The sequence below is a fragment of the Solanum verrucosum genome, unplaced genomic scaffold (genome assembly GCF_900185275.1).
Source record: "Solanum verrucosum unplaced genomic scaffold, falcon-dt-bn FXZP01000033.1, whole genome shotgun sequence".
Classification (NCBI taxonomy): Eukaryota; Viridiplantae; Streptophyta; class Magnoliopsida; order Solanales; family Solanaceae; genus Solanum; species Solanum verrucosum.
In genome coordinates, this window is record NW_026020752.1 from 904,824 (window position 1) to 926,596 (window position 21,773).

The 21,773-nt window shown below is 36.8% G+C and overlaps 1 protein-coding gene across 1 annotated transcript; it reads left to right on the forward strand.

Moving 5' to 3' along the window:
- The first annotated feature begins 9,908 nt into the window (after nt 1-9,908).
- On the forward strand, nt 9,909-11,906 carry LOC125812752 (uncharacterized). Its single transcript, XM_049492228.1, has 2 exons — nt 9,909-10,082; nt 11,436-11,906. The coding sequence occupies exons 1-2, from the start codon at nt 9,918-9,920 to the stop codon at nt 11,904-11,906; spliced, it is 636 nt and encodes a 211-aa protein (XP_049348185.1). The 5' UTR covers nt 9,909-9,917.
- Nucleotides 11,907-21,773: the final 9,867 nt, after the last annotated feature.

Below are 21,773 nucleotides of genomic sequence, written 5' to 3' on the forward strand. Positions count from 1 at the left end.
GCTCATCCTCCTCACTCCTCAACTCTTCTTCATTTGTCTCCTCAGCCAAATAATCACCGACCCTCTCTGCATCCACATCAATATAACAAACACGGACAACTATCTTAGGATGAACACTAGATGTAGGCTAGTGTTGGGCATCTCTGGTGGTACAGAGGCTGGTGCATCTGGTAGGGGAAAATCATCCCATATCATAGAGAGGTATGTACACTGCAGCTAAGTCACATCCTCTCACAAAGTAGCAAGCTCACCTCTCATTGTGTCTAGTGCACCAGAATTACCCTCGGCCTTCTCCAAACCCTCTAATCTTGCAGTGAGGTTGTCAAACCTCACAACATGGGCCTCAATCAGCCCCTCACACCTAGTAACCCCGTCCCTCAAAGAAGTGAAGGCATGTTCAATTGTCCTATCAATAACTTGGGCATGTCCTTCTCAACCTTCACGGCTCTAACATCGGTCGATCGGGCAAGACTACCCATCTGATATATCAAGGCATTGATCAAGGAGGACGGGTAATAAGACTGGGGTAGGTACAACAATAGCAACAACAACAGATGAAGTAGTAGCAGTAAAAGAAGGCATATCAAAAAAGGAAGGTATACCTGCCTATTCAATAGAAAGTGCAGTTGTGCTAGCCTTAGATGCTAGAGTCTCTGGATCAACTACGGGTGCAGTATCTGGTGGTTTAAGATTCCTGTGAGACACATCGTCTCGTAAATATTAATCCCAAATCCTCCTGATGTCAGTGGAAGAGGCTGGTGTGATTCGTACATCATATTTCCCTTAAGGGAACTCTTTCACTCCTGTACAGCTGAGTAATACGAATTGGGAATGGGAGAAAGGTCTGCCCTTGCCTTGATCGTAGCAACATCTCATTGACAATGATCACACCAACATTAATTTGCTCCTTGTCAATGATAGTGCCCACTAGCACTGTTTTAGGATGCCAAAAGATCGATTCATTTTGAGACGGGATGATGTTACTTCTGATAATCCCGAACATATATTGGGCTACAATGTTTAAGTCTTTCTTCTCAGTCTTTGCACCATTAGCCATCCATGGCGGAAAAAAGTCATTCGATATCAATGGGCCAACCACCCTTTCAAGGTATCAAGCTCCCTGCACATCCGAATATGATATGCATCGACATGAGTGGATGGGGTGCGTCGTACTGTGTTGATATTACCCGCATGACACTGAACCATATTTCCCTGCATTTCTACTTTATCTAGGGGTTTCCAGAAAATTCTCTTTCTGTTCTTAGGTAGGGCCTTGCCATAGGCATCGTAAAATTCCCTAACCCAGTTTGGTACATAGGGTTTCCCGAGCTTTGTGAACTACTCCAATTTATGGAACTTGATTGTCTCCCATATAGCTAGGTGATCGCTCATCACCCCATCAGTTGAGAGCCTACGCTTTTCAAAAATAGTTCTTTTTACTTCTCTCTTGAGCCTATTTAACGCCCTTGGATCTATGATCGGGATAACATGAGAAGCAGGGGTTGAATCCTGTGGAGATGATACTAGCTTGGAGTAAAAATTGATTTGTTTCTTGGCAATGTGCTTCCTGGGCTTTTTACCTACACTTGTTACGGTATGCAAGGTGGTTTGTTGGGTTCCTTAGGCTCATTAATAGAGATGCCCCTATGCTTTTTTAGAGGAGGGGGAGGAGGAGAGTCTCTGTCTAACTCTGTGTGTCTGATGTCCCACTTTTTTACCTTTTGTTCTAGCTATGACCTGTAAAGTATACACATTTAGACATAGAATCGGTGAAGGTTAGTTGAAATAAAACTCATTCTGAAGCATAGTTAAAAAATTACCTTGAGGCTCGCCTAACGGGATTGCAAATCACCAAATAGGATAGGCACGCTCTGGTGAGCTCGGTGAATTAGACATAAGCAAAAATCAAAGTGTTTAGGCACAAAGGGCATAGTCAATTCCAATTGGGCGATTCACCAAGTTGGTTTTGGTGGGCTAAGACAAGTTCGCCGAAACTGACAGTGCAATTTGAAAAGACACAGGCATCAAGGGTGATGTCCACTCCCACTCGGTAATTTGTCAAGTGTGTTCAGTGAACTAAGACAAGCTTGTCGAATGGGACAGTGCCCAATGTCACATATTAACTAAAAAAGGTGAGTTGAGGCTTACTTGGTGATTCACCTAACCTCATTGGCGAGCTAAGACAAGCCTGCCGAATAGAAGATGTTCAACCCAGTGCCTAATTTTTATAGCTAAACCCAATATACACAACAAAATGAGTTCCCTAACATCATTACAATCCTCCTATATTCTTATCTACCCATAAGTACTCAGACTTCCCCCAAATTTTGTAAAGTATTGCTCAAATTGATGATTTTCCCTGAAGAAAGTCGTCACTCCGTCTATCACTGGGAAAAATCATACAATCGGGTCAACACTGGGCTACTCAAACTTCACCTACATCAAATCAAGTTAAGACCTATTACATTAACAAGTTCAATTTCAGTATTAACCAAAACATGCAATATTAGCAATTTATAGGCAACACACATTCAATTAATTCCTAGGCGCAGTTTAATACGCTTATTATAGGAGTACCCAATGAAATCAGACAATAACATGCATCAAATGGCTTCAAACACATACACACAATGCAATTTAAAGATCAAAATGTACAATGTAAATCTAAATCCAATCGTAATATGAAGCAAAAATAGAAACTAATAGGAAAATGGGGCTTGGTTGACTAGTATCACAAGCAAATGCACCCCTTGCACTTATAAATCACACACTAAAGATTCATAATCACTAAAATTAAAAAATGCAAGAGAAGGGAGATAAAATGACTTCAAAATTTCAAAGGGTTTTCTTTTTAAATTTGAAAAGACCGTTTTCCTTTTTATGTCAAGACCATTCGGCAGTCACGACTAACGTTGTTGATCGTGTTTGGAGAATCGCCGATTGGAGCTCAAGCTCGCCAAACATGCATGAGAGAATACCAAACCTGAAGGTCGATCCGGTGGACCCAATGTAGTCCACATAGTGCAATTTGGTGGATCTCCATTTGGAGCTCTGATTGCCTAAAAATAAAGTACACGTTTTCCACATGTTCAAGCTTAGAAGACGGACAAGAATGAGTTCGCACAACACCTTCGGCGGATCACCATTTTGGTCTTGGCCTCGCCTAATGATCCATTTTCAAACTATTCAACTTCTTCTCAACTTACGCTCATAACATACATTATTGAAAGCAATAAAAACAAAATTAACGACATAGGCTGCCTTCTAAGAAGTGCCTTATTTAACATCGTGTCATGACATAGTTCTTAATTCCTCAACATTCATTTTTAGGATTTGGAATGGTGTCACTAGGCAACGTTCCCTTTTTCCTTGGATTAAGATGAGTGGAGATCTAGATTAATTGGATCTCCAGCTGCTTGATCGATATCGAAAGAGAGGTTACCATTTGAGATAAGGTGGGGAAGTCTTTTTTCAAGTCTTTCAACACTTTGTCGGATCCTTCAACCTTATTGAAGATCCTTGTGAGCATTTACTCGGTTTGATTTTCATCTGGCACAACTGGGTCATAAAGAGGAAGATATCGATCTTTGTTAGCCTGCCGATCTTTCCAATTTCCACCTCGCCAATCTCTCCAACCATTATCTCGATCCTAGTTCCAACCTTGGTTCCTACCTTGTCATTAATAATTCGTGTGAGAACCTCCCCCCCTCCCCCTTTGGTTTCCTAAATATTGAACTTCTTCATTATATAAGGCCTCAAATTTCGCATCATCTGGGCAGTGCCCACTATTAGTTCCAATCGCTATCACAATTCTAAGTCCACCTTCCATGACATGTTTAGAGAACAAATTGAGTAGGGTCATCATTTTGTCCATATTTTCATCTCATTCATTGTCCTTCTCGATTTGTTCCTTATCATGCTCAGCTATAGAGTAGGCACATGATCCTCTCTAGTATGCCATGCTCGATTATCTAGCAACAAAGCACCCTCATCATACAGAGGCTCATTAATCCTCCTTGGACTAACTGATCAACCACACATTAATTGACTGAATCAAGGCTACAATAGAAGTATTGCAGCAACAAATTATCCGGAATACCATGTGTTGGACATTGTAACAGTAGTTTCTTGAATCGCAACCAAGTTTCATATAGAGGTTCACCTCCAATGTTCTTGACACTACAAGAAAATAATGAATTACATGGGGATCTTACCTAGGAATATATTTCGTATGAAATAGATGTGGATTTTCTTGAAAATATTTTAAATTCCTTAATATTAAGATATTTTACCAGTAAATTGTATTTTCCCAACAAGTTCTGTAGGTTAATTTGGTGCCATATTGCACAAACTTTGTACTTGTGACATCACCTGGGGAAATATATTGGCGGGTACATTATCTCTAGGTAAATCCGCATGTACATGGACAAATATATATATATATATATATATATTAAATCCTTCATTTATCCATAAAAACTCTAATTATCCTACAGATTTACATGGAGATATTTTGTTGGAAATTTATGCGGAATTTTATTACCTAGGAAATTATTTGGGGATTATTTGCTGGGGATTTAGCTGGGAACATATTCTTGGTGATTTACCTACGCAATTTATTACTTAGGGAAATATTGGGGGATTGTTTACTATGGATTTAGATAGGGACTTATTGATGGGGATTTACATGAAATTTATTACTTGAGGAAATATTGGGGGATTTTGTTGTTATGAATTTAGTTGGAAATTGTTTCGTTGGCATTTATGTAGGATTTGTGTGACTCAAAAAAATTTCTTGAGATTTTGCTAGCTATAGATTTAGTGAAAAAAATTTATTTTTCCATACTTACCTTTAAATTTCTATTATTTGGAATCTTTTTCTTTATTCAATTCAAAATATTAACGAGATAATTAGTTATTACAAATTTTAAAATTAAAAAATTATATAAAATGACACTAATAACACAAGTTAAAGTAATTTGAATATGAAAATGATAGAATCGAAGATTAAGTAAATATAAAATAAAATAAAGTACTTAAATGATGGACACGTGGAATAAACAAAAGATGCTCAAGGAAACTAGTTTGTTGACATGGATGATTTCAAATGTATTTGAGTTGAATCAACCTTGACTTGTTATTGAGATCGAGGGATAGTCATCACTAAGAAATTAAAGAGGTGGAAATTCAGTGGCTTAAGATAGAAAAGACTTATGCTTAATAGATCTTTTCTATTGTTTAATTTCAATAACTCTATGATATGACCCTTCTTTCTATATACATTATCCTTGTCTTATCTTCGTTATTAATTATGTTTTATAAACAATTGTGTCTTCTGCATCTTATCAATGGAGTTTTACGCTTGTCCACCCGGTGAGTTGTAGTGGACGCTATCATGGCCCGACTAAGAGTTGTGACAAGAGGTTATATTTGAAATGAAGCATATTTTAGGGGTATACATCTATAAAGGAGGATGGGGTTATTAGGTTTGTGATAACTTGATTAGGAACAAAATTTTGAATTTTCATTGTTGTGCCAAAAGTGTTTCTTTATTCACCATCACTATTGTTGGCTTTTTCAAAATATAAGGAGTTTTTAGGAAATTGATGATTTGTTTTATGGTAAATCCTTTAATATTGAGGTTGTTTTTTGTGAATTGTGGCTGAGATCTTGAATATGATTCTTGCTTTGAAATTCATAAGTTGGAGTTTTCTTTTGTTGGATATGTATGGATTGATTTGACTATTTTTTGTAGTTTCCATTTACTTGGTTGTTTTAGGAATGAGTGGTAGTGTTGCTAGTGGAATTAGAATTGACAGTGTTAGCTGGATCTTTTGGGACTATGTCATGATCCGAAAACTCGAGTCATGATGGAATCTACCACAATCCACAAGTCGGTAAGCAAATCCGTATCCTGAAACAACAAGTAATAGGAATATTGGGTAAAAATAATAAACAATGAGCAATTTAAAGAGTTAAAACAAGATACATAGTTGAAATGAGAAAAAAAACAAATATACAAAAGTAGGAGTAGAAGAGATCCAATCCCACGACCTAGTGGACATCACTAAAAAGCTACTATACGAGTACAAGTCCAGTAGCAGACCAAAAAGTACATACTTGTCTTGAACTCAAATGACTTGCAAAAAACTTTAATCAGAAGGAGATAGGCCGAACTAGAACTCCATAGGCTCTACCTCGATATCCAAAGATCTCCACAACTGGCCCAAATCAATGTTGTTGGCTAGCGTTAGGATTTGCATCAAGAAAACAGATGCATAGTGCAATATGAGTACCAAAATAATAGGTACTCAGTAGGCATAATTGGCCCAATGAGCTTTAAAAGTAAAGCCAATATGAAAAGGAAGAAAGTAAAGTCAACAAGAGGTTATAAGAAAAAACGATAATGGAAAGCATAATTATATAGGTCATGAGTTTAGAAAAGGATTGTGTGATAAAGAAGACCAAATAGCTATAAACAAGTTGTACTCCTAAAACCCGAGAAGGTACACTCGTGTGCAATTCAAAAGTAAATATCTCAAGCGCGAAACCATAAGCCTGATGAATTCACTGAAGACCTAAAGGATAGGAAAAGCTAAGAGTAGAAGTATTCCCAAAATTAAATCATGGCAAAGGCACCCTGAATATAAAAAAAGAACCTCCATAGCAGAGCTCAGATCCGACCAAAAGAAGTGTGCCTTGATTTAAACAGAGGATAATAGAGATGTGTCGAGGCCTCAAACCGCAACTAAAAGAGATACGACAAAACCATAAATCACGGATAAAAGACTCTGAAACCTCCAATCTGCATGCTCTTTTTCATATGGAAACGAGTCTTAGAGAAAACTAGCTTCATAATCACCAAGGACCCACAAAAGCTAAAAATCCATGACCCGATCCAATATAACTAACATAGCCCAAATTGCCGAAGAACATATCAGGAGTGAAACATAAGGGAAATTATAGATAAACATCCATAATAGCCAACTTTTTACCCAGCTTCAAATCCATATTATCTTACCAAAGTCTGCTATACAGGTCTATAGGGAGTTAAGCTATCTGAAGTGAAATCTGATAATTTCTAAAGCAAAAGGGCTCCAAATCGCAACTTTAATGCAATCACAAGCCTATGCCTAATATAAGGAAAATATCTAGCTACCAAACAATATAAATTACATTACAACTGCTACAAGGCATAATACAATCAACAGAAACATGAAAGGCATGCTCAATAAACATGAAACTATCTTACAAGGAAGCTAACACATGAATTCCAGTTACTAATCATCATATCAAAAATAAAATCATCTCACAACTAGTTATTAAACATGAATTTATCAACAAAAGTTTGGTCTAAAAGAGATAAGCCATATCCCACCTTATAGCTGACCGCGAGTGCTCAAAGTCCACTATATCAAAGCTCTTTCCTTTTGAAGGCCTTTGATCGCTGCGACGCTATCAAATAGATGATCACAATGTCAATGTATAAATTTTAATACAAAGATAAAAATAATTTAAGACAAACCAAAAAATAAGTCAAAACAAAAATGTAGGACTGAGAATCTTGAAGTTGACTCCGTCAATTTGTCCTAAATAACTCAAGGAACTTGTCCCACGAAAAAGGTACAAATCTAGCTTGGAAACTAATAAAAAAATCACATACAATTTGATTAATTAACAATCACCATTAGAGAGGGATAATGGGTATTTTGGGATATAAATTTACCTTCAATACAATTCCCCACACCTTCTCGACTCAATGCAACAAAATGAGCATAATCATACCTCTCTATACCAACATATCAATCCTCTAATATATGGAAATAGTGTGAAAATTGGGAATGGTCTTGATTAAAAAACCAGGTAAATAAACTTTGCAAAAGCAGGACTAGTTTGCAAAAGTGAAGGGTAGGGTCCTAATATGTCCACGATTATGGCACCGAGCTTGGAAATGTGAAGGGTCAACTCCTTTGACACCCGTAAATGCGATTATCGAATCCCCTCATCTTTAAAAAAGTGATACTAGATTTGCAAACATGGAGACCAAAATCACTTGCCTCTATGAATGCAGAGTTAGACGCATGGAAGTGAAGAACAAGAGGTGCTACACCTCAGGTATTACACTAGTCCTCATTGGGAATTTGGAAAAATTGACCCGACAAGGCTTGAGATTCGTTCAGAATCCCGTTAATGCAAATGAACTATGTTGCCCCACAAAATTCAGCATTCCAAACTCAATAGAGATTTTGAAACTTTCGATCGAGTTTATCTCAATAAAAAGTGTGTCCCACACCCAAACTTCAGTCTTAGCAAAATTTCATGAGATAGCTCGGAATAAGCTCGAAAGACCTAGAATCCAAACTGAACGTGCTTCTAGATAAAACTCGACGTTCAAGACCTAACATAAGAGTCATAATTGTATTTTGAGGCCGTCAAGCTGAATTTTTTACTGAACTCAATCGTTCAAGTTTTAACATATCTAAAATATGTTAACACCCACAAAATCCAAATGAACAACCAAATGACTAAAGTGTTAGTGCCAACAAGACATACATTACTCTAGATCACTACATAAAAGCTCTAAATATAAAATAAAAATATTGCAATAAAGAGGGAATGACATGGATGGTCAATACAGACTAGTGAAGGGAGAGGTTGCTTAACCATTTGTTAAATAAATATTTCTATTGAGGTATGGTAGAGAGAAGTTAGTAAAGGTTATTTTTGTGAGAAATTTTTTTCTGTACAAATCGTTGCACTTACTTTGTTTACTTAAATAAGACTATACTTCACATATCTTTGCTTTTAATCAAGTGTGCACATCAATCTAATCCCTTTTAACATGAGATCTTCTAGCCAGTTCAATCCTTATTACTCAAACGTCAAACCTTTCGTAAAATAACATTATTGAAGATTTCTACTTGCAGTTGGAATGCGTCTGCAACTCCTGGTCAATGATCACATAGGTCAGCATGATTCATTTATTTTTTATGGACAAGTTATTAGAACAAATTATTTGTATATCAAAATCCTCAAGGAACTTGGTTCATATGCTATTCTTTTTTAATCATGAAAATCAATTTTAGCTAAACTTTGTTTTTATTAATTAACCAATAAAAGTTATTTATCACTATGTCCACTAAATATGTTTCAAGGATCTTATGAGGTGCCAGAAAAATCAAATAATGCAATCTAATTGAATCTATCAAAGAATATTTTTTTATCTTTGTCATTAATTTAATGCTACTTCCTTGGTAATGACATGACACAATAGTGGACCTCATTTTCTCAATATTACTTTATTAGTTTTTTATTAAATATTACTCCCTCTGTCTCAATTTATGTGGAACTTTTCATTTTTTGAGAGTCAAACGGTTTAAGTTTGACTGGGAATTTGCGCATGAAATCTTCAATTTTTTTGAAATGAAATTTATATATTTGTAAACTAAGTAAAAAGTACTATAAGTCACAACAATTGATAATTCAAAATGTTAAAAGATCTATGAAAAATTTACGGTTAAAGTTAGACTTGTTTGAATCTCGAAATCCGAAAAATGCCACATAAAATGGGACGGACGAAGTAATAGTCATCATCGAGATCATCACTAGCCCTCTTGATCCTGAATATCTTTTTATGACATGATATTATAATTTTTAATATAATTTAATATTAAAACATAAAACTAGCCCAAACAAAAGAATGAAGGTTGAGAGAAATTTTCTCTTGGTCGTAGAATATTTGAACACATGTGATACCATTTTTCTATATAAGCCTTATAATCCTAAACATTTTGTTTCAGCCTTTCCTCTCAGTATTTTTTTTTACCATTATTTCCTCTCTCTCCTCTTTTCTCTCCCGGAAAAAAGAAAAAAACAAAACAACTTGAGAGAAAGAGAGAGAGAGAGAGAGAGAAAGCATGGGAGCATGCGCAAGCAAGCCTAATGTGTTAAATGGTGATGCTCCTGAAGACGCACTAGACAATATAGTTGCTAAAAATGTGGAGGTTGTGGCCAAGGAAGAATTGGTGAACAAGGAAGATATTGTCATTGTCGATGATGATGATGTCGACCATACCTCATCTGTCGATAACCTACTCAATGTATGTATTCATATTTCAAAACACAATCTATAGATATTATTCTCTATTTACCTTTCCCCCCTAATTTTATGCCTATTTTCTTATGTTTCTTTCACTCTATTAATTTTAGGTCAATATTTTTTTACTTTACACAAGTTTAAAAAAGAACTAAAAATTGGCAAATAAGATAAACATATGTGCGCGCGTGCGCACACATATATATAATCTTTAGGCATGTATGTCCATATCAATGAGTTGAACTTCTTTAAAGTAATATAAATATCGTTATAAGATATAAGTAAAGGGCAATTGAATATTTGAAGGGGAACCTAAAAGTTGAAATTGTTCAATAATAAGCTTATTTGAATAATTTAATTGTCTGTACCATTGTCGTTTCTAATTGTACACAATCAATTGAATTTGGAGATCTTTTTTCCTGCAAATCTATCAACTCAATTATAAATAGTTTAGATATTAATATGAGTAATGAATTTATAGTGAAAAATGTTTCACATCTTAAGGTTTGAACGTAACTTTCGGTTAGCTTCCTTCTTTTTACATTTGCATACATATCAAGATAATATTATCACATGAAACTAGTATTTTGTAGAAGCATTACACAATTTTGATTAACATATGTGTTTCTTAATTTGTCTAGTAGATCATTGTCAATTTTATGGTGTATCCCAGAAAAATTAATTATTTGTGACATCAATATACTTTATAATTACTGACATAAATTTTTTTTACAAATAGGTATCAATCATAGATGTATGTATAGGTACCCCTTATTTAACTCAAGATTATAAGACTCATATGTCATTTTGACAGAAAAATATTTGTTGAATTGTATCATAAACATGTTTTAAACAAACCTTTACAAACAAAAATATGGTAATAAATAATTACAATTGTTTGATTTGTAACATTAAAATTCAAATAAAAATAAATAAAATCTTGAACATTAAAAAAGAAGTAATACTAGAGGCACACCATAAAAATAAAAAGGAAACTTGCTTACCTTTTTAAGTGACGTTGAGCAAAATTAACTGCAATAATTATTTTTTTATAGAAAAATAGAATTTCTTATGGAAAAAATAGAAAAACAATTTAACAATTTCATTTTGCACTTTTTATTTTAGTAAGTATAAGTCAAAATGAAGATGTCAAAAGCTACAAATAGTGTTGTTACCATGTAGAAGTTTTCAACGAACAAAACGTATAAATGTGAAATGTTAAATGCGAAAAGTGAAAAGGCTATAACATAAATAATAATTATGTTTATATATATATATATATATATATATATATAAAGGAGATAGTAGAATTTTAATTAGTTCAACATTTATGTGACAGAATGAAGAAGGAAAGGGCTCAATAGAAGAGAAAGAGGAGACATTAGTAAAAGCTAATGAAGTAGCATGCGGTGAGGAAGATAAATATTCAGAGGTTCAGAAGGTTGTTGATGATGGTCCAAAAATTGATGCTATTGATGATGACAAGAAAATAGAACATGTGAAATCACAAACTCCTGAGGAGGAAGTCGTAAAACCATCTATGGAGAGTGAAAATAAAAAGGATGATCAAGAGAAATTACTAGAAGAAGCTCTTGTAAACAACACTATAGAAGAAGTAAAACTTGCATTTGAGGATAACAAAATTGAAGACAAGCTAGATGTTGCGGAGGATCTTAATTCTGATGCTCAGAAAAATAAAAAATACGAGAAGCCAGCAGTTGCGGAGAATCTAAATTCTGATGCTCAGAAAAACAAAACAGACGACAAACCAGTTGCCACAAAGAAAGGAAAGTTTTGGTGGGATAAGTAAACTAAAATGCATAATCATTTTTAATTTCACAAACCATACACACAACTCATTTTTTTCATCAACAAATTATCACGACCAACATTAATTTCATTTTTACTCTTCAATATTATTCTCATTCTATTTTGATTAAATTTATATGCTTCATCATGTTTCTTCATTGCCACCTCCATATTAAACTATTGTTAGTTTTTCCATTATAGAATAACTAAAAATCACCACTATTCTTGTCACTCCCTGAGGCTACCCCCTTGACGTAACACGGGACTTAGGATCACGAGTGACCCCAAGCTAACCCTGCTGGCATATCATAAGCATACTAAGATAAACTTAAAGTAGAAATATTGTGTGGAAGCTTAAACATGACATAAAGTGAAATGATGGGGAATACTCATTCTAAGTCTGAATATATAACAACTGAAAGATCAAACTCAAACTCAAACTGAATCTAACTATGTCTGAAATAAAGCCTCTAACTAACTAGAGATGCTGGGAAATTTCCCCAACTAACTCTAGCAAAACTTAAACTAAAAAGAAAGAATGACGGAATAGAAAACATGTCAATCATCCTCGAAGAATGAAGACTCACCACTGATACTGCTGAACTGCAAATCCAGAACCGATCTATGCGTGTTCTGAATGTTGAGGACCTGAACCTACATCACGAGAAGATGTAGCGCAAGCTATGCGTCAATACTTGAAAGGTACTGAGCATGCATGATAGGATAAAACTGAACAATGTATACATAACTGAACAAAGCAATAAGAGCAATGACATAATCTGAACATGATGTAAATACTGAAATTTACTGAAATGAACTTAATGCAATGCATTGACCAAGTACATGACATGCTGAGACTGAATACTGAACTATAACTGATAACCTGGTTAAAGCACTAGAATATGACTTTGGGAGCTACTGTTAACCGAAATAAAACCACGAGAGCTATCCGTGGAGTCCGATGTATCGCCCCATCGAGAGGACCCAATATACCTTGCCAGGGGTATAAAGGCATGACTGGCGTGATCACTAAATTTGTTTCCCATAGAGGGGACTTATCCTACGGGGGCACGTAGTTCTAGGACTAGGAGCATGACTGACCCTTGTCCACTCGGTATTAAGCCTACTCCCAACTAATTATGTAAGTAACACCTTATGATTGAATTATGTAATACTGAATAGCTAAAAATACTGACATGCTAACTGAAAATGCAACATTTATATATTGATAAGGAAACATTCTTAGCTGAGGTATGTATATCTGAATAAATTGACCTAGCAAGTGTAATGCATGAACTAACGAATCTACACAACTAGGGTTCTGAGTTTATACAAGAAGCTAAGAAACGATTCCTCAAAAACATGATAATACGATTTAGATTAGTGTAATAACTGAATCACAACACTTTTCTAAAGTTCAAGAAACCCTAAGTTTAAACATGATATAGAAAATCAAGAATCTGACTTAATTTCAAGGACCTATTGGGTAAAAGTAACCCACTAGTGAAATCCCACATACCTGGTGATGACTTTCACAGAGAAATCTTATGATTTTGGGGCTGGAAATAGAACTGGAGGAAACTTTGTTGGGTTCTTGGAGAAGGTTGGTCAACTCTCTCTCCCTTTTCTCGTTCAACTTGGATGAATTTTGGAGAATAAGTTGACTTGGGTAAGGTCTAATTTAGTTAGTAGGCTAAAACTAACGAAAATGACATAGTTTAGGGGTTAAACGCCATAGTTTAGGTGTCCAACACATACGTAAAAGACCAAAATAATCCTGACTTAAAATCTGACAAAGCCACCGACGGCCCCTGACTGACGGACCGTGGACTAACCGGAGGTCCGTCCTAGTAGGGCATCATTTGGCTTTAGAGAGATGGATTGTGGGGTTCTCAACCATGGCCTGGACCACAGACCGTGGTCCCACCTACGGTCCATAGGTCCTGGCGTAGGTCCAGACTTGGCCAATTTTTTTTCTGGGTTCTGGGAGGGCGCTGCAGGTGACGATCCACGGACACCACCTACAGTCCATAGGTCAACCTATGGTCCATTGGTGGCACCTGGAACTTTTGGAATTCTACATTTCAGGTCTCTTTAGAATATGGGGTGTTACATTATCTCCCCCTTGGGAATATTCGTCCTCGAATGAAGACTAAACAAGCTGAATATGGAGGGAAAGAGCTGTGAACCCTACCACTAAGTTTTGGAAACTGAAATCTAATTGAACTAAGTTCCAAGAACATGAAAATATGCTGAAAATGCAAATATAACTGAAGGAACAAGATACTAAGACTGATTTCATGCATGAGTAACTGAAAGACTGGGGAGGAACTATTACCTCAAGCTGGAATAGAATCGGAAGTAAAGAGATGAGGATACTTGGCCTTCGTGGCTGCTTCTGCTTCCCAAGTAGCTCCCTCTATGGACTGACTCCTCCACAAAACCTTAACTGAAGTGACCTCTTTGTTTCTCAACCTTCGAACTTGACGATTAAGAATCTCAACTGGCACATCCTCATAAGTGAGACTATCATTTACAACAACACTTTCCAATGGTACTATAGATGCTGGATCACCCACACACTTCTTCAACAACGAAATGTGAAATACATGATGCACCGCTGCTAATTCTGCTGGCAACTCTAACTCATAAGACAATTTACCAACTCGGTTCAAAATCCTGTAAGGGCCTACATATCTAGGACTGAGCTTCCCTTTCTTGCCAAATCTCATCACCCCCTTCATAGGTGACATTTTCAGGAAAACCCAATCATCAATTTGGAACTCCAAGTGCCTTCTCCTTACATCTGCATATGACTTCTGACGACTCTGTGCTGTCTTAAGTCTATCTCTGATGAGCTGAACTTTTTCCATTGCATCATTCACCAAATTTGGTCCTATCAAGGCTGCTTCACCTACTTCAAACCAACCAACTGGAGATCTATATCTACACCCATATAGTGCCTCATAAGGGGCCATATGAATGCTGGAATGATAGTTATTATTGTAGGTGAACTCTATAAGAGGAGGTGATCATCCCAACTACCGTTGAAGTTTATAACGCAATCTCTGAACATGTCCTCTAAGGTCTGAATGGTATGCTCTGCCTGACCATCCATGTGTAGATGAAATGTTGTGCTGAGATTAAACTGAGTACCAAGACCTTTCTGAAATGACTTCCAGAAATGAGAAGTAAACTAAAGACCTATATCGGAGATGATAGACAAAGGAACCCCATGTAACCTGACTGTCTCATTAATGTAAAGTTTGGCCTAGTCCTCTGTCGAATCTATAGTCTTAACAACTAAAAAGTGAGCGGACTTAGTAACCCTGTCTATTATCACCCAAATGGAGTTGTGTTGCCTGTGGGTACGAGGTAAACCTGTAATGAAGTCCATGTTTATCACTTCCTATTTCCATGTAGGAATGTTAATCTTTTGTGTCCTACCTCCTTGTTTTTGATATTCTACCTTCACCTGCTGACAATTAGGGCACTTAGCCACAAAATCTGCTAAATCCCTTTTCATGCCATTCAACCAAAAAACTTCCCGCAGATCACAGTACATCTTAATGGCACCTGGATGTATAGAATACCTGGAGTTATGGGTTTCTGTAAGGATCTTCTGTCTCAACTCTCCCACCTTAGGAACACATAAACGACCCTGATAGTGAAGCACACCATCTCCCCCTTGGGAGAAAACCTCAACTTTCTACTGATGAACTGCACCCTTCAGTTGAAGCAATATAGGATCACTGTCTTGTTTTTCCTTACCTCCGCTACCAATGCAGATTATGACCTATTTTGAAATGTTACACCACCATCTGATATGCTCATAAGGTAAACTCCTAAGCGAGCAAGCCGGTGAACATCTTTTGCTAGTTCTTTTCTTTCTTCCTCAAAATGCGCTACACTACCCATAGATAGTTTGCTAAGAGCATCAGCTACTACATTGGCCTTACCAGGATGATAAAGCACAGCCATATCGAAATCCTTAAGGAATTCAAGCCATCTTTGCTGGCAAAGATTTAACTCTTTCTGGGTGAATACATACTGAAGGCTCTTATGGTCTGTGAACACATCTACATGAACACCATACAAGTAATGTCTCCAAATCTTTAAGGCAAATACTACAGCTGCAAGCTCGAGGTCATGAGTCAGATAGTTCTTCTCATGCACCTTAAGCTGCCTAGAAGCGTAAGTTATAACCTTACCTTGCTGCATTAATATACAACCTAGGCCGACCCAGGATGTATCACAATAGATCACATAACTATTTGAACCTTCTAGCAGAGTCAAAATATGAGTTGTAGTCAACCTAGTTTTCAGTTCGAAGAAGCTCTCCTCACACTCGTCTGACCACTAAAACATAACCTTTTTCTGAGTCAACTTAGCCAATAGAGAAGCTATGGGTGAAAATCCTTCCACGAACCTTCTGTAATAACCCACTAAACCCAAAAAGCTTTTGATATATGTAGGAGAGGTAGGTATGGGCCATTGTTTCTCTGCCTCTATTTTTTGAGAATCCACTCGAATCCCTTCGCTAGACACTATATGACGAAGGAAAGCAACAAATTCAACCAAAACTCACACTTGCTGAACTTAGCGAATAATTGCCAATTTTTGAGAGTTTGCAGGACAACCCTTAAATGAGTCACATGTTCTTCCTCACTCCTATAGTAATTAAGGATGTCATGAATAAAGACAATAAAAAACAAGTCCAAATACTGCTTGAACACCCTGTTCATCAAATCCATGAAAGCTGCAGGAGCATTGGTTAGTCCAAATGACATAACTACAAATTCATAATGACCATATCGAGTTCTGAAGGCTGTTTTTGGAATGTCACTATTTCTAACTCTGAGCTGATGATAACCAGATCTGAGGTCTATCTTCGAGAAATAACTAGCACCCTGAAGTTGGTCGAACAATTCATCAATCCTGGGGATAAGGTACTTATTCTTGATTGTGACTTTGTTCAATTGCCGATAGTCAATGCACATCCTGAGAGAACTATCTTTATTTTTCACGATCAACACTAGTCCACCCCATGGGGAAATACTGGGTCTGATAAAGCCTTTATCTAGAAGGTCTTTCCACTGCTCTTTCAATTTCTTAAGATCAGTTGGAGCCATTCTATAATGAGGAATAGAAATAGGCTAGGTATTTGGAAGGAGATCAATTGCAAAGTCAATTTCCCTTTCGGGAGGAACTCTGGGAAGATCTTTTGGAAACAATTCTAGAAACTCATTTACTACTAGAACTGACTCGAGAGTTCTGGTGTCAGAGCTTAAAACCTTAACTCGAACTAGATGGTAGAGATACCCCTTATAAATCATTTTTCTAGCCTTAAGGTAAGAAATGAATCGACCCATAGGCACTGAGCTACTACCCTTCCATTCTAAGATAGGCTTGTCTGGAAACGGAAAACGAACAATCCTAGTTCTACAATCGACTGAGGCATAACAGGAATGTAACCAATCCATGACTAGAATGATATCTAAGTCTACCATTTCTAACTCTACAAGATCTACTGAGGTGACTTTCTGAGAGACTGTGACAGGGAGATTTCTGTATACTCGTCTAGCTATAACTGGGTCACCAACTGGAGTAGAGACTGAGAAGGGTTCTGAGAGAGTTTCTGGACTGACATTGAAGTTTATTGCTATATATGGAGTTACAAAGGAAAGAGTAGCCCCTAGATCTAACAAAGCATAACCATCTAAATGAAAGACTCGCAACGTACCGGTGACCACATAAGGAGAATCTTCCTGATCCTGGCGAGCTTGGAGAGCATACAACCTGTTCTGGCGCTAACCGTCACCGGTACCAGATGAAGCACCTTACTGAGTCGGGTGATCTACTAGTGCTGCTGAAGTTATCGACTGAGCCCTACTATTGTTACCTCCTTGTCCACATTTAGAAAAAGGGAAATACCTCAATTTGTGACCAGTCTGACCACACCCAAAACATCCATCCTTTCCTGCAAGACACTCCCCTGGATAGTTCTTACCACACTTTGGACAAGTTGGGTAGGTTCTGGTAACTGAAACACTCCACTAAGACTTAGAGCCTGATGTCCTACCTTTCTAATCCTGTCGAAACATGGAGGATGGAACACTGGCTAATGAAGATGCTGAGGCTGAAGAGTTTCTATTGAAACTGTGAGCGATTTCCACCATGCGATTTGTGCTGAGAGTACTCATAGTTCCCTGTCCTAGTCTTTTTGTTGTCCTTAGCCTGTTCCCTAAGCTTAACTCCCTTAACCTGTTGAGCATGGGTCATGAGCCTACAGATAGTCATATCCTCTAACAACATCACATTTCTGCACTCTGTCTTCACCAGGTCAGACACCTAAAATAAGAACTTATTCATCTGCACCATAGGATCGGCAAGCATTTGTGAAGCATACCTGGAGAGCTGGGTGAACCGTACTCTTGGACTGTCATGGAACCTTGCCTCAAATTCATTAGCTCATGAGCTTTTGCCTCTCTCAACTCTCTTGGAATGAACCTATCCAGAAAAGCTCCGGTAAAACACTCCCAAGTTATAGGAGCTGCATTATCACCCCTGTTTTCCTTCCACAGAGTGAACCATATGTTGGCCACATCTTTAAGCTTGTAGGACGCCAACTCTACCCTATCATTTCCAGTCACTTGCATCACTCCAAATATCTTCTTTACCTCATCTATAAAGTTTTGGGATCCTCACCAACTTGCGACCCTAGAAACTCAGGGGGATTCATCCTAACAAAACCTCGGACCCTAGCTGCCACTAATTCGCCATTTCCAATAGTAGGAACTGGAACCTACTGATTGTTCTGGTTATCCAAACTTTGGGCCAAAATTTGAATGGCATTTTAAAATTCAGCATTCAAAACCCTATGATATGGGACTGGAGGAGCTACATTAGCGTTGCAGGCATTAGCATTCTTTGTGTAAGCTCTAGGAGGAGGCATGATCTGAAATGCATAACGTCGAGTTAAAAAGAAGATCATACCCACGCATGTTAAAAATCAAGAATGTCATGAAGTTTTTCCTAAAACACTTTGCAGCCTCCCCTTCATAGGTGTGGCGCGCTTCACACTCATGAAATAGACTCTCCTTAGTGTGGCTTTTCAGATATCCTAGACCCTTGAATCTAGTGCTCTGATACCATATTTTTCACGTCCCGAGGCTACTCCCTTGACTTAACACGGGACTTAGGATCACGAGTGACCCCAAGCTAACCCTGATGGCATAACATAAGCATACTAAGATAAGCTGAGAGTAGAAATACTTTGCGGAAGCTTAAACATGACATAAAGTGAAATGATAGGGAATATCCATTCTAAGTATTAATGTATAACAACTGAGAGTTCAAACTCAAATAGAACCTGAATCTAACTATCCCTAAAATAAAGCCTCTAACTGACTAGCGATGCTGGGACATGTCCTCAACTAACTCTAGCAAAACTGAAACTAAAAAGAAAGAATGATTGAATAGAAAACATGTCAATCGTCCTAGAAGAACGAGAACTCACCACTGATACTGCGAAATAGAGATCAGGAACCGATCTATGTGTGATCTGAATGCTGAGGACCTGAACCTACATCACGAGAAGATGTAGCGCAGAGTATGCATCGGTACTTGAAAAGTACTGCGCATGTAGGATAGAATAAAGTTGAACAATATATACATAACTGAATAAAGCAATAAGAGCAATGACATAATCTGAACATGATGTAAATACTAAAATATACTAAAATGAACTGAACTGAATGCAATGACCAAGTACATGACATGCTGAGAGTGAATACTGAATTATAATTGATAACCTAGTCAAAGCACTAGAATTTGACTGTGGGAGCTACTGTGACATAAAACCACGAGATCTATCCTTGGAGTCCGATGTATCACCCCATCGGGAGGACCCAATATACCATGCAAGGAGTATAAAAGCATGATTGGCGTGATCACTAAATATATTTCCCATAGAGGGGACTTATCCTATGGGCCCACGTATTTCTAGGACTATGAGGATGACTGATCCTAGTCCAATTGGTATTAAGCCTACTCCCAACTGATTATGTAAGTAACACCTTATGACTTAATTGTGTAATACTGAATAGCTCAAAATACTGGCATGATAACTGAAAATGCAACATTTATATACTTATAATGAAACATTCTTAATTGAGGTATGTATATCTGAATAAACTGACCTAGCAAGTGTAATTCATGAACTAAACGAATCTACAAAACTACAGTTCTGAGTTTCATAAAAGAAGCTAAGCAATAATTCCTCAAAAACATGATAATACCATTTGGATTAATCGAACAGCTGAATCACAACATTGGTCTAAAGTTCAAGAAACTCTAAGTCTAAACATGACATATAGAATCAAGAATGTGACTGAATCCTACAGACCTAATGGGTGAAAGGAACCTACTAGTGAAAATCCCACATGCTTGGTGACGAATTTCACGGAGAAATCTTTCAATTTCAGGGCTGGAACCAGAGAAAACCTTGATGTGTTCTTGGAGAGGGTTGGTCGACTCTTCCTCTCTTTTCTCGTTCAACATGGATGAATTTTGGACAATGAGTTGACTTTCATAAAGTATAATTTAGTTACAAGGCTTAAACTGACTAAAACGACGTAGTTTAGGGGTTAAACGGTGTAGTTTAGGTGTCCAACGCATAAGGAAAAGACCAAAATGACCCTAACTTAAAATCTGACGAAGCCACCGACGGACCATGGATTGACCGACGATCCGTCCTGGTAAGGTGTTGTTTGGCTTTAGAGAGATGGATTGAGGGGGTCTGAACCACGTTCTAGACCACTGACCATGGTCCCACTTACGGTCCGTAGGTCCTGGCGTAGGTCCAGACTTGCCGATTTTTTTCTGGGTTATGGGAGGGAGCTGCAGGTGACCATCCACGGACCCCACCTACGGTCTGTGGGTCAACCTATGGTCCATAGGTGGCACCGTTGGTGGAACCTGAAACTTCTGGAATTCTGCATTTCTGGTATGTTTAGAATACAGGGTGTTACACTTCTAGTTCAATAATCATTATTGTTATCTATCATTGTTTGTTCATTCTAAGTACTGACCTCCATTCATTTGAGATCACACAAAATAAACAAATAACGAAATTATTTAGTGGACACACATTTTTATTACATGTGTGGTTGAGTATATTATAAATATAATATATAAGGTATAAGATAAAACATGTATTTTATTTTAAATAAATAAACTTATAGTAACTTTTATTTCTATTTAAACTAGACACATAATCCCGTGCTAGCATGGGCCCAACATGTATTATTTTTGTTTTACAATTTATGCTCTATAAATACAATTTGGAGAGTCAATAATTTTTTACAATATGATTTTTAGATTGTTGTGGTTTATAATATATTTTTATATATAATATTCAATATTATATATGTGTTATTTTATCCGTTCCAATTTATGTGGCATTGATAAAATATTGAGAACAATCGAACTTTCTATGACTTTTAAACTTTTAGGTTGTTAATTATTGTGATTTAAAGTACTTTTTAAATTAGGTTCAATCAAATAATATATGTTACTTATAATATTCCAATTTATGTGGTACTGATAAAAATTTGAGAGTTAACCAAATTTTTTATATATCTTTGAATATTTTTAAGTTATTAATTATTATAATTTTTAGTATCTTTTATGTAATTTTCAAGTAATATATTTTACTCCATTTGTCCCAATTTATGTGGCACTTATATAATTTTGAGAATCATTTAAATTTATTAAATGTGTTGTGAATTATTGCAATTCATAGTACTTGTTATGTTATGCCCCGAGCCTACATCCTAGATGCACTGGCATCCGAAAACACATGTTC